The 14,341-nt window shown below is 45.7% G+C and overlaps 1 protein-coding gene across 5 annotated transcripts in view; it reads left to right on the forward strand.

The window, feature by feature from the left end:
* Window positions 1–14,341, forward strand: part of AP1AR (adaptor related protein complex 1 associated regulatory protein) — a 29,413-nt gene that overhangs the window by 7,475 nt on the left and 7,597 nt on the right. For 2 of the 5 annotated variants that reach the window (XM_059695488.1, XM_059695491.1), the window contains exons 2-9: window positions 1,106–1,154; window positions 3,286–3,312; window positions 5,940–5,965; window positions 8,138–8,234; window positions 9,179–9,277; window positions 11,106–11,170; window positions 11,755–11,828; window positions 12,498–12,626. In XM_059695488.1, the coding sequence (XP_059551471.1) occupies window positions 1,106–1,154; window positions 3,286–3,312; window positions 5,940–5,965; window positions 8,138–8,234; window positions 9,179–9,277; window positions 11,106–11,170; window positions 11,755–11,828; window positions 12,498–12,626 (566 nt within the window). The remainder of the gene's footprint in view (window positions 1–1,105; window positions 1,155–3,285; window positions 3,313–5,939; window positions 5,966–8,137; window positions 8,235–9,178; window positions 9,278–11,105; window positions 11,171–11,754; window positions 11,829–12,497; window positions 12,627–14,341) is intronic. The other 3 variants (XM_059695490.1, XM_059695492.1, XM_059695493.1) reach the window with 3 other exon arrangements.

The raw sequence follows: 14,341 nt of genomic DNA on the forward strand, positions 1-14,341 counted from the left end.
CTGGTGAGGAGGCGGGGCTTTGGGAAAGACGCCGATGCCGGGAACGGAGGCAGCAGGAGAGGAGGCCAAGCAGGAGGTGGAGGGGCTCACGCGAGAGCCGCAGGCTGCGCAGGGCGGTGCGGACGGACACTGGACGGCACCATTCCAGGTCCCCGGGCGTCCAGCTCAGCGGCACATCGCCCTCGCGGGGCGCGGCGGGGTGGAGGGGGCGGGGTGCTTCCTGCATCAGTTTTAGCAGCTGTAACAGAGACCACACTGAGTGAAAGTCAATCTCTGGGCTCCTCCCTGAGGAAGGACGTGAGTGGCTTGTCCTGTACTCAGGCTAAGTGGTTACGGTGTGGCTGTGTCTGGGAGCAGATGAAACAAAGATGTTTGTTTTGCTAATAGCAGAACAGAATGGTTCCTTTTGTAAAATGTCAGCTCATTGAGTGATAACTGAGGAAATGGTAAGATTTAAAGTGTACATCATGGTGATTTGATACATGGATACACTGTGAAGAGAAAGGTTAAAATTAAAGTCATTATTTGGCCCTAGTTGGAAAAATTAACGTAACCGAGCATGTGGTTGCTGTGTGCATGCCTGGCTATATTTTCATTTGTGTGAGCTTGGGGGGAGAACCGGAAGCACCTCGCTTCCTGCAGACACATGACCCCACCATCCAGGGATGGCCAGGCAGCACGTTGGCATTCATCCTTCTAGGTTGTTGTTGTTTTTCTTATGTTTAACAAAATTAGGAATATATGCTACTTACTATATCAGTATTTTAACAAGGTGTTTTTCTTAATACAGTAAAAATAATGCGATACATTTTTAAATTTGCTTGTATTCTGTTTAGTAAATATAAATTCATTATTACAAGTTTAGTAAATATTAGTACCAATCGAAAAATACTGGTTGACTAAACACTTAAACTCAACAAAGTTTTAAAATCTGGACTATTTATATTTTTTTAGGTAAATTTGGTAGTTTGTTTTTATAAATATAAGGTACTATATGTTGAAAAATTTAAAGTTGCTCTTGAGAAAAATGTTTTTACCCCATCATATTAATTCAGTTTTAGGATTAAATTTGATTTTAAAGTTGTTTTTCTGTTTTTCTTCCCAGATCCAAATATTTTAGAACATGCTCAAGAGGCGAGCATTTAACGATAGAGGTAAGTAGAATGAATAATTTGATTGGATACAAGTACCTTCAGGAGGGTTTTTTTTTAATTAAGGGGGAAAGATCAGGACCAAAATTTAGTGCGGACTGTATATTTCAGTGTTATTGATGCTGGTGAAGAGGAAAGAATTGTGGGGTTTTTTGGGGGGTCGGGGGGCGTAGGGAAATGTGGGCAGCAGATCCATTTCTACTCAAAAAGTAGTTACTTTTCCCCCCCACAGCGCAAGGCCAGGTGCCCTCGGTCCGTTAGGCGGTGGCTGCCAGCAGGTGCGGCCGGCCCTGTGCAGAGGCCCTGGAGTTAGAGCGCGTCCGTTTTCAGCAGCTCCACATAGAATCCCTGAGGCACTTTGTCTCTGTCTGTAAAACATAGCAGTGGGATCCCCCATGGACTCAGCCCTCCTGGGTACCAGCTGCTCCACCGCGTCATTGATGAGTGTCACTGTTCCTAACTCTGAGTACGATCGTAGTTAGCTTGTGGCAGTCATCCCATTTCATGGTTGGGAATCGGAGGCTTAGGCAGTGAAGACAATGGGCTCCCATCCACAGCCTGTAAGTGGCAGAATTCCAGTCCCAACTGCCGGGCTCCAAAGCTTGAGCACTGTACTTGACTGTCTTCTTTATTAAATAAGGAAGCATATAAACCAGAAATAAGTTTTTAAAAAGTCACAAACAAATACAAAAAACAAGTTTAAGATCATCATTTTAAACTGTTTTAAGTAATCCCTTTATAGTCCTGAATTTTCTGAACCTTTCATGTTTTTTTTTAATTATTAATATATTTTTATGGATTTCAGAGCGGAAGGTAGAGGGAGGGAGGGAGAGAGAGGGGGGGGAGAGAAAGAAAGAGAGAGAGAGAAGCATCAATGATGAGACAGAATCTTTGATGGGCTGCCTCCTGCTCACCCCACATTGGGGATTGAGTCCGCAACCCAGGCATGTGCCCTGACTGGGAATCGAACTGTGATCTGGTTCATGGGTCGATGCTCAATCACTGAGCCACGCCAGTCGGGCTTTTCATTGTTTTCTTGATCTTTAACAAGAAAATCTTTATTCTTTCAAGTGGTTATCAATTATTTATACTTAAAATACAATTATTTTAATAGTAATGACTTTCATTAGGTAATTTGACATGGTCATTCCTATCTCTAGAAAAAGTATTGGGAGCTGTGATTCGCATGTAGTAAATTTTCAGCAAATACATGAATGAGTAGATGAATAAATATCTATACTAATAAAAGGATAATATGCTAATTAGACTGGGAGGCCTTCCAGGAGACCTTCCGGACGTTCTTCTGGACAAAGACATGGTGGCAGGGCCAAGGTAGAGGCGGTTAGAGGCCAAGAGGGGAGGGCAGTGTGGGTGATCAGGCTGGTGGGGGGCAGGGCCATTAGGGGTAAGCAGACCAGCAGGGGTGCCAGTTGGGGGCAAGCCGTCAGTGGGGGTCTGTTGGAGGTTATCAAGACAGCGGAGGGGGGGGGGATGCAGTTTGGAGTGAGCAGGACAGCAGGGGGGCAGTTGGGGGCGAGCAGGCCGGCAGGCAGAGTGGTTAGGGGCAATCAGGCAGGCAGGCAGGCAGGCAGGTAAGCGGTTAGGAGGCAGCAGTCCCGATCCCTGTAAACCAGCAGTAGGACATCCTTCGAGGGGTCCCAGATTGGAGAGGGTGCAGGCTGGGCTGACAAACACCCCCTCCTCTGTGCATGAATTTCATGCACTGGGCCACTAGTAAACATTATAAGAGAAATTCTTGTTTGGGTATCTTTTCAGTTCCTGTTTTTTGAGTAATTTTCCTTCTAATAACATTAAGTTAATCTGAATTCAAGTGGAAATTCTACCTGTGTGGGTTTATGAAATGTTCAATTCAGATGAAAGTTTTGCTTATCAGTTTCTCATTTATGTAGAAACTTGCTGTGAGTCTCCTTTTTGTTTTTTATGTAGTCATAAATGAAAAAGATATCTTGTTTTGGCTATCTTGTAGGACTTCAATATATATCAGATGAACTGATGTGTACAAAGAAATTAAATATCTTACATTACTTTTTAGGTGAAAATGTGACATCATTATTTGTGGTGTATGTACCTTCGAGAGATATCTCTCCTAACATTTGCTTTCTTGTCCTTTCAGTTTGAGAATCTAGTAGAAAGTGATGAAGTAAGTATTTCCATAATAGTGCAAAGTCCATATCGATCTCATTGGTCATCTAATTAGTTCTAACAATTCATGTTTTTTTTCCTCATTTTAATATAAGTTTTAAAAATATGTTTTTATTGATTTTAGAGAGAGAGGAAGGGAAGGGTAGAGAGAGAGCTATCTCCTGCACGCCCCCTCCTGGGGATCGAGCCCACAACACGGGCATGTGCCTTGACTGGGAATCAAACCAGTGACCTCTTTGTTCAACCACTGAGCCACACTGGTCGGGCAATTAATTCATTTTTAAATAGCATTTATGTCATTTACTTTTAAATTAGAATTTTTATTTTTACTGTTTAGTTCTTTATTTTTGTCTTTCACTAATTTATCATACTCTAGAACATATGTAATACTATATATAATTTAATTTTTATATAGTTCTGTATGTCAATTATGCCTATTATAATATCAGCTATGTAACACAGGTTTTAAAAGCACTCTTCAGAACTCAAGGAACTTTTAAAAGGGATATTTCCAACCTCTTGCCATTAGGTAGATGAAATTCCTCACAATCCAGGGTAGACACATTCTTTAACCATAGTTTCCATGAATTTCTGAGGGTGGAATTTATACATGTTCACTCTACAATCAGTTTCTGACTTTTGCCATTATCATTTCTAGCAGTTACTTTTGGTTGCTTTTTGGCATTTCATCTCATCTAAAACTCCAGTCACTTTCAAGGTGCAGTCCAAGTACAAAAACGTTACACTATTTTCTTAAAGTACATTTAGGGCTAGTGAGATGGGTGTCTGTGTCCAGTGTGCCGGTGCAATGAGAAGAGCTCACTGGGCCCCCACCCCACGTCTCTGAAATGAGTGAGGCTAGAAGAGCCCGCAGGCTCTGACCTGCTGTCCGTTTTGTTTTCTAAGAAAAGAGGAAAATGTGTCGAACCACATGTAAGTTATTCCTCAGCCGGCCTTTCCCGGCGTGTGCGGAGTGCGGTCTCCGAGTGCATGTTGGTTGCTGAGGGTCCTGAGGAGAGCTGGTGGGAAAGAGGTTACTTAAGTCTGTTCAACTCAGCATTTCCCAGAGCAATCTGGGTCTAAGTCCTGTTTATAAATAGCAATACATATTATTGTCATAGGATAGAGCACATTTAGGAAACTTACCTTCTGTTTTCCCAGTAAAATTTCTCCCTGATAGTTGAATATTTCATAGAACCTAGTTTTTTTCCTTTTCAAAGGTCACTTTCATCTCCATGTTTGTTGGGTTTTTAAAACACAGTGAAGGCCAACATCTAACCTAATACTTTTAAAGTTCTGACAAATGTTAAATGTAAGAGTTCCTTCAGCCTTCAGTATAGTTCATCCAGCATCACCGATTTTAAAATGTTTCTTTCTAAGAGAGAAAGGGGAGGGGGGGATATCTATTGTTCCGTTTATTGATGCATCCACTGGGTGGTTCTTCTTCGTGCCCTGACCGGGGATGGAGCCCGCAGCCGTGGCATCACGACCCGGTGACAGCAGCCACGGAGCCACCGGCCAGGGCCACACGGCCCTTTAAAAGAATCTGTGGTCCCGTGTGTTTGCCTACAGTGCTTTGTGTTTGGCTGCTTTTGTTTTTGCTAACCAGCCTTTTCTCTCTCGCACCACATTTTGTGTCCGGTTTGGTGGAACTGTTTTGCAGTGCTAGTTTGGGCCACGTAGAGTTTTATTTCTACTCTTCCTTAGCCATATATTGTAACGTCAGATGTGAATAGCTTAACTATATGAGACAGACACATGGGCCCAAATCAGTCTTGAAAGTAGGGTTTCCTTTGGAGGGAAAAAAAAAGCTGTGGGTAATTTCATATTCTGTGGAGGAAATGAAGATGGTGGGTTCCCCTTCTGTGAGAATGAGCTGAACTTGCAGGAACCAGAGCACCCCTCCTCGGGGAGATAACAGAATTAGGCGCCCAGGCTTCTCCCACATGTTCATCTGTTAGTCAGTGTGTAGCCTTGTTGATGTCTCTGGGACACCTCGTTTTAATATATATTATTGGCTCATTGACTCAAACTCACAGCCAACAGCACTGGAGAGGCAACGTCACAGCACTTCACACTGTGCATGGGCCCTTTCAACAGTGAAATCGCCCATAAAACAGACATGTGAACACCCTGGCCTGAAACAGGCTGTAAAAGGAGCACAGCCTGCGAGCTGAAACCAGAGGGGGAACCCCGTGTACTCTGCCTCCCCAGACGCACACGCGGGCGCCCGTGTTGGCTGCTCCGCGAGAGCCCGGGAGTCCCGGCAGGTCCAGGCCGGCTGGTTCTGATGCGTGTGACCTGGGAGGTGAGCTGACACCCAGAGTCCGAGAGGGATGAAGGCATAGAGTGTGTCTGGTCCGAGCCTGACCCGGTGTAGAGCAAACATTTGTTAGAAAATTTAAGAAGTATCCAGCAATTTGTTGTTATATAATTAAGCTAGGTATTAAACTAAATTTTGCCTTCGCAAAATAGTAAAATTTTAAAACTTTTAAATAATTAAACTTGTTCACCATGATAAAAAAGATAAGTGGAATACTTGCATTAGATAAAGTTTTATTGGCTTGTCTGAAATAGAATTATGCTAATGAAGCATTTTAATTGTGTAATTAATTTTCTGTACAGGGGGAAAGCCCAGGAAGCAGTCACAGGTAAGGGTGTGTTTTTCTCGGGAACTTGGGTTTGTGCTGCGGAAGCTCTGAGGGCCGGGCTGTCATCTGCTCTGAACTGCTTCCCTCTCAGACCCGGCTTTTCTACAAGATTCAGGCACAGCACGCCCATCGCGCAGGATGGCCGTGGACATGAAACCGTGCAGCGCACATGAGTGCTGGGCGCTTTCCTGTGAACCTGAGTTGTTAGGTGTTCGTTTTTTCAAAACCCTTTACATTTTCTCTAAGTTTTAAAATTTTATCCTCCTTTTATTTATGATGTTCTAAAGCTTCTATTACTAATGACAGATTTTTAAATATCACTCCATAGTAACTAGAACCTCAGTACTCTAATTTATTTAAAATTACTTGAGCTAAGTACTTAAAAAGAGCCATCTGTCTTTAACTTGAAATTGAGAGTTCCTAACAGCAAGAGAATATTTAAATGTGTTTCCTATTTGAATGTGTATTTCTCTACCTTGTGTAGGCTAGCTCACGCTTATTAAGCACGGTGCTGTGGCCGGTCACTGCCAGGGGCCGGATTAAAGAGGCACACATGTTCTCGACGTCACAGGGAAGAGGGCTTTCAGGACGAGGCAGGAAAGCCGTAACGAGCAGCTGTAGCGCATTCCAGGAGACCTGGAGGAGAGCCTCTGTCCACCCTGTGGGAGGGAGGCGCTCCCGGGAGACGCCTGTAGGGGACCCGCCTGGGCTGGCCCTGGAGGGTGACTCGTCCCCCAGGGGAGAGCCTTCCAGGAGGAGAGACGGAAGGGCAGTCATGAGAATTGGCTGGGAAGAGGCGCGAGGCAACCTGGTGGTGATGGGAAGGTCTGTTCCTGGTGTTGGCAGCTAAGTGTACACAGTTGTCACAACAAACCACTGAACACTTAAAAGTTGTATTTTATTTTCTATAAGTTAGACCTCCAAACAGACACACACACGCCCTGGCAGAGGAGAAGTGAGAGACGTCACCTGTCGGGCTGGCTGAGACAGTTAGGTCTTGGCATCACCTGCCGGGGGGGGGGGGGGGGGCGAGGAGGGTGGGCTGAGGAATGGACATGAGAGGAGTCTGAAGGCAGCCCCGATGGGTGACCAGGAGGCCCAGGGCAGGCAGCCCCAGGCGGAGTGGAGACACGTGGGCTGAGGGAAGGCAGGGACGCCAGCACTCGCAGGAGCCGAGGGACCAGCCGTGGGTCTCCTTTGCTGGCCTGATGAGAGATGGGAGCAGGGGAGACCCAGTGACTGATGGGAAGATGGTCCCAGCTCAGCGCAGCCTGTGGCTCCACCTGCTTCCCTCCGACCTGTGATCTCTGCATCTGCCGCAGGGGGTGCTGTGAGGGTGAACCCTAGTTCATGGCGGAGAGCACCTGCCATGCTGGGTGCTGGCTGCTGTCCTGACTGTACGTTTACTCTGGGATTTGGGCTGAAATGGAGGAAGAGGAGGAGGAGCTAGCGATGGATCTGGGTGAGAGGAAGGGTTCGCCTTCTTTCCTCCCTCCCCTCCCCTCACATGGCAGAGGCAGAAGCAGGCAGCAGGCTGGGGTGATGGGCGGAGTGAGGGCCACAGGCCTGCGGGGGAGATGCAGGTGCGGGGAGAGCGGCAGGACGGGAAGGGCGTGGTGGCCGATGCCCCTTGTTTCCCAGAGTCCGTGAGGATGACTGTGAAGAGGAAGGCGTTTGGATAAGGAGTGCAGGGATTGTGCGGATGCTCACGGCCAGGGTGGATGGGAGGCAGGTGACCATGTGAGGGTCGCCGGCGAGGGTCAGGCGTGCTGGGTTTTCTCTGCAGCTCTCAGCCTCGGTGAGAGTAGAGAGCAGTCTGGGGAGGGAGGCATGGCGGTGCAGGTGGGGAGTGCTGGTGAGAAAGTGGCTCAGTCGGCCAGGACCTGATCAGACGGGGGGGGGGGGGGGGGGGGGGCTGGAGCAGAGCCAGAGTGAAGGCCACGGGGGTCACATTTCTTCACAGGTGGTTGCAGTTCCGAACCCTGATACTGTGCCATCTTTCCACCCCACATGGCCTGTGTTAGGACGTGTGCTCTTTAACACAAGTGACAACATCAAATTGTGTTAATTCACTTTGGTAGTAAATTTCAGAATTTCCGTTTTTGAGTGTTTTATTTGGACTCAGAGTCTTCAGAAGTTTTCTTTCTTTTTCTCCCTCATTTTTCTGTGTAGGCCTCTTACTGAGGAAGAAATCATCGACCTAAGAGAGAGGCATTATGATTCTATTGCTGAGAAACAGAGAGATCTTGATATGAAAATTCAGAAGGAGGTAATTGCTTTCATATATGTTACTGTAAAGGGTCTTTAAATAGGGCAAGTTGTCATTGACTAACATATTGCATACAAAATCCTTGGACCTGTCTTCAGGTACATACAAGTGAAATTATTTGAAAGTTAAAAATTATTTCAGCCTATTATAATTTATTTCAGTTTGGTTAATTTATCAGCAGCCATATGCAGCCAAAACGAAGAGAGCACATGCCCCCAAAGATCAGATCCTGATTCACAAGAAGGGACTCCAGCAGGACACATGCACCTTCGTGTTTAAAAACAACTTTTAAAATTTACTGTTTCACAATAAGTGTTGTTTTTAAAAAGTCCTTTTGTTTGTCTCAGATTTATTTGTTCTTAATGAACCAACTGCTTCTAATAGTCATAAATGTTGTATTTATTTTAATGTATTCACAGAATGGCCTGTAATTACAATAGTAATCTATAATAGATAATATTAGCTTTAAAGAAAAAAATTGTGTTGAAATTTGATGCTTAAGCTTTATTTGAAATGCAGTAGATTATCACTAGGGCAGTGAGTTGCTATTGGGAATGGCGGGACGTCGGTGAGGGCACCGTGGTGTGATCATAGGAAGGGGCCGATGCGAGAGGATTGGCCTTGGGCCAGACCCTCACCCCGTCAGGGCCAACAGGCAGTGAACTGTGGGTGAGGATTCTGAGGAAGAAGCAGTTCCGTGTTTATGCAGATTACATGGTGCTCCTGCACAATTTCAGCTCCTGGAGAATTCTGTAATATGATTGACTGCCTTTGGGTTATTTTATAAAAAGAGAAATTGAAATGAGAGATCACAAAAATTGGAGTTCTGCCATGCTTGGAAGGGAGCGATGTTTTAATTTATTTTTATTTTATGCGTAGAGCATTTTGTTTGGAGAGCAGTTAGGTTCTGATTCTGTTAATCCTTATGTTTTGTTCATGCACAGTTAGCCTTACAAGAAGAGAAGTTAAGACTAGAAGAGGAGGCTGTGTACGCTGCCCAGCGCGAAGCAGCCAGGGCAGCAAAGCAGCGAAAGCTCTTGGAGGTGAGGGACCCTCCGCGTTAGGGCGGCTCTTCTCCTGCTTCTCTCTGACCGGCCGTGGGAGCTCTTCTGTCCCCGCCAGTCAGGGGCTTCTGCGTAACAATGTATTCCTGCCTGTATTTCTAGGAATTTAAGGCAAACCAGTTGAGCTTTAACAGGTAGAAATGACATCCGATTATACGCTTGATGCTGAGTGCTGCTTGCCTTAGGGTAGCAGGCGCTAGCTCTTGTTTATCCCAAATCAGCTTCAGTTTTCTGAAATCCAGTGTTCCGTTGGAAAAATACATATACCCTCAGACAGAAACAGGGCAAAACTGGCCTTTTTAAGTTTAATTTTGTCATTTTTTTGTTGCTTTTTAAAAACAAGGCCTTGAGTTGCTAGAATTTCCCACCCTTCCCGGTCAGGACAGCCGGGCAGTTTTGCTCCCAGGGATGCTGTCTGTTTCTCGTCCTCTTTCTCGTGTCTTTGGGAGATTGGGAGTTTGAGCCTTGAGGAATCTCTGGCATGTTATCAGAGAAGGCGAGAGGCTCGCCCTACCTTGCCAGTGCTCATGGTGTTTGGCAAGCATGTCAAACTCAAAGGCTAACACGGGCCAAATAAACGAGGCCTGTGGCCCACGGGCTGTGAGTTTCACATGCTTGGTGTACGGCATTACAATGCCCGGAGCTCTGACAGCAACCTTCGCGGAGCCTGGCTGAGTGTCCGGACTGTCCTCAGTGGTTCACAAGTCTTACCTGTTCAGTCCTCACGACAGTCCGGGGTGTCCGGTCGTTAGGTGTTAGGTGTTGCTCTATGTTGAGCCCCATTTTGTAGCTGAGGAAGCGGAGGGACAGAGGTGAGGCACCGGCTGGGATTCTACAGCCAATGGACGCAGAGCCCGAGGTCAGCTCAGTGTCTCCCACATGCTCTGCCGAGACGAGCGCGCTCTGCCGTGCTCACGGCCGGCGCAGAGGTCACATTACAAACAGCGACTATAACTCAGAGAAGCCGAAGCGTCGTGCCCGTCACAGGCTGTGGGGTTTCCGGGTGACCTGTGTCTTTTATCTCACTCGCACACGTGTGTTTCAGCCGAATAAGTAATTAGATCACACGGGAATGTCTTTTTTTTTTTGGAATTTCTAAATAGTGGGGAAGTTTAAAAATGAGCTCACCTCTACTAAGAAATAAAAGTATTCTTCTGGTTGTAATGTAGGCAACTCTTTTTACTGTAATTCTTACCTGCTCGCCTTTTAAAGACAGACAGCATTGCGTATGCATCACAGACTCCACAGCCTGCACAGCACACCCACACAGGAAGGCACGGGTACTCCGGGCGCATCTGGTCTTCGCGGCAGCCCTGGGGGTTTGCTGGGGCGTCACAGCCTCTGTCACTTACAGGTGAACAAACAGGAGTCAGGGACGTGCCAGTCACACAGCTGATCACTGTCAGCGCAGCCTGCCAGGGCTGCTCGGGCCACGCTGCTTCTCCCCGAGCGGAGCTTCCTGCGCCGTCCGCACTGGTCCGCCCTCCCCTCGGCCCTCCCAGTCCGAGGAGTCCTCAGGTGTGGGAGGCTGTTAAGGATGTATCTTTTTAAAGTTATTTTTTTAAAACGCTGAATGTTCTGACCACTTAAGGATTAGACACTGAAAAATAGAGTGACATTCTAACCATAGATATGAGAATGTAGACGTAACAGTGGTGAGTTTAAGGGGAAAGACTTCAGTAGAATAACTTCCTAAGTTTTTGTGTTTTCTTTTACAAACTACAAAAAAGCGCATCTTGGCATCGCATGACTGGTCTTAACGCTCTGCTTGTGCGGCAGTGACTTTGTTCCGCTTCGTGTTTCCAAGCAGGAGAGGCCGGGCGCCGTTCCCGGATGCCGCCCCGCCAGCGCCAGCGGAGCCGAGGGCCCCAGGTACGGCCAGCGCGCTGCTCGGGTGAAAGTGTTAGTGTCGCTGCGTGTCCGTGGACACCCTCACCTGCCTGCTCCCCAAAGATCAGTGCTTGTCAAAGACACGCTCTTGCAAGAATGCCAAACATTGCTTTATGTTGGAAAGTGATCGTTTCTCTAAATGGATTCTGTGGCAGTTTTAAGAGTGGCCACGTCTTCCATATAGAAATGATGCCACGACACACCGAATGCCTTTGGATGAGCCACGTATGCCTGTTGTTTGTGTCGGCCCTTAGCCCCGCTGCTCTTACAGTCTGGTCATTTTTGGAAGAGTGTTCCTGCTCCTTTCCCACGCTGCGTTTACACATTGTGCAGTGGGCGTTATGGCTAAGCTCTGGGGATGTGACACCAGAATTAGCCAAAATCTTAGTTTCCATTTCATGCTGACATTAAGAAAATTAAGCCCTGTTGTCATTGTTATTCTGATGGTGCAGTAATTACGAGTTTGGGTGGGACAGATCACCAAGCCAAGCGTCATTGTTAATTTAAACATGCATTATGTTCCCTCTGCTATGAATATAGACAGCAGTTGTTTCACTCTGTTACAGCTCAGGACCAGAAGACGACTTCGAATCTTGTTTGCGAAACATAAAGTCACAGTATGAAGTGTTTCGAAGTAGTAGTAAGTCTCTAAAGCATTCTGTGTACGTTTCACGTCTCCTTGAGCACATCGAGCAGGTGATAGTTGGGGGTCCCGGCTCTGTTTCGGGGAATTCCCGCCTTTGGTTCCTGTTGCCCCAATGGTCAGTGAGAGTCCTTAATACACAACAGAAGTTGGAGACAGCCGTCTCGGGCCCTTCCTGCAGATTTCTGTGGGGAGTCAGGGCCTCATGTAGTTCTACTCTGACCCCAGCTTCCCCCAGAAAGAGAAAGGAGAGGTGGGAGCTGTAAGTCAGGGTTCCCGAGGGAAAGGCTGCTCTCCATGGTGCAGGGGACACTCCCAGGAAGGGCAGCAGGGGCGTGTCCCTCTTAACACAGACCGCCTTTTCCACTTTGTCCCCCTTTGTAATGGATTATGATGAATAATTCGTAGACTTCATTATATTTGAAAAGTTTATAATTATTTACATTTGCATGTTTGCTGTGCTGCTCAATGGCGGAAACACAAAAAGAAATGGGGGGGGGCTGTATGTTATTCTAAACACGCTTACAGATGTAATGGTTTGTCGTTGTTTCTGTGACAATAAAAGGCATGGAAGTGTTTGGGGAGAGAGATTCCTGCCGAGTAAGTGGTTGTGGTACTGAGTACAGACGACCGATCACATTTAGTCATATTCGGTGTATATTCCAGGACTCTCGTCAGATGCCACCGTTTTGACACCAAATACAGAAAGCAGTTGTGACTTAGTGACCAAAACCAAATCGACGAGTGGAAATGACGACAGCACGTCCTTGGATCTGGAGTGGGAAGATGAGGAAGGTATCTGACACTCACCGTTCACCTGACGTGCAGTTTACTCTGTTAATTTATAGAAATCAACTGCTGTTTTACTTTTCCTTTTGATTTAAATTATTTTTTGTTGGAAGTATTACCTGTCTCCTTTTTCCCTGCTTGACCTCTCCCCAGCTGCTTCCCCTCCCAGCACATGTCCCCGCCCCTTACTGGCTGTGTCCTTTGGTTATGCTTATATGCATGCATACAAGTCCTTTGGTTGATCTCTTACCCCTGCCTTCCCTCCCTGGCTTGATGGTTGCTTCTGTGTCTCTGGACCTATTTTAGTTCATCAGTTTATATTGTTCTTTATTCCACAAATGAGTGAGATCATGTGATATTTATCTTTCTTTGACTGGCTTATTTTGCTTAGCATAATGCTCTTCAGTTCCATCCATGCCGTTGCAAATGGTAAGAATCCCTTCTTTTTTTACCGCAGCGTAGTATTCCATTGTGTAGATGTACCACAGTTTTCTAATCCATTCGTCTGCTGATGGGCATTTGGGCTGTTTCCAAATCGTAGCTATGGTGAATTATGCTGCTATGAACATAGGGGAGCATATATCCTTTCTGATTGGTGTTTCTGGCTTCTTGGGATATAGTCCTAGAAGTGGGATCACAGGGTCAAATGGCAGTTCCATATTTAATTTTTTGAGAAAACTCCATACTGTTCTCCACAGTGGCTGCACCAGTCTGCATTCCCACCAGCAGTGCAAGAGGGTTCCTTTTTCTCTGCATCCTCGCCAGCACTTGTCGTTTGTTGATGATAGCCATTCTGACAGGTGTGAGGTGGTACCTCATTGTCATTTTGATTTGCATCTCTTGGATGATTAGTGATTTTGAGCATATTTTCATGGGTCTCTTGACCTTTTGTATGTCCACTGTCGAAGTGTCTATTTAGGTCCTTTGCCCATATTTTGATTGGATTGTATATCTTCCTTTTGTTAAATTTTGGAGATTAAACACTTATCAGATGTATCATTGGCAAATATGTTCTCCCATACAGTGGGCTCTCTTGTTGTTTTGTTGATGGTTTCTTTTGCTGTGCAGAAGCTTTTTATTTTGATGTAGTCCCATTTGTGTATTTTCTTCTTAGTTTCCATTGTCCTAGGAGACGTATCGGTAAAGATACTGCTACGACATATGTCTGATATTTGCTGCCTATGGTTTCTTCTAAGATTTTTATGGTTTCCCATCTTACGTTTAAGTCCTTTATCCATTTTGAGTTTATTTTTGTGTATGGTTTACTTTCACTTTTTTGTCCAATTTTCCAAACACCATTTATTGAAGAGACTGTCTTGACTCCATCATATGCTCTTGCCTCCTCTGTCAAATATCAGTGGCTTTGTAATACAGCTTGATATCTGGTATTGTGACTCCCCCAACTTTGTTCTTCTTTCTCAGGATTGCTGCGGCTATTCGGGCTCTTTTTTTATTCCATATAAAATTTTGGAGAGTTTGTTCTAGGTCTGTGAAATATGCTGTTGGTATTTAATGGGGATTGCATTGAATCTATAGATTGCTTTGGGTAGTATGGACATTTTAATGATGTTGATTCTACCAATCCATGAAGACGGTATATTCTTCCATTTGTTTATGTCTTCCTCTATCTCTTTTTTCAGCGTCCTGTAATTTTCTGAGTAGAGGTCTTTTACCTCCTTAGTTAAGTTTATTCCTAGGTATCTTAATTTTTTGTTGCAATG

This window comes from Myotis daubentonii, chromosome 5 (genome assembly GCF_963259705.1).
Source record: "Myotis daubentonii chromosome 5, mMyoDau2.1, whole genome shotgun sequence".
Taxonomy (NCBI): Eukaryota; Metazoa; Chordata; class Mammalia; order Chiroptera; family Vespertilionidae; genus Myotis; species Myotis daubentonii.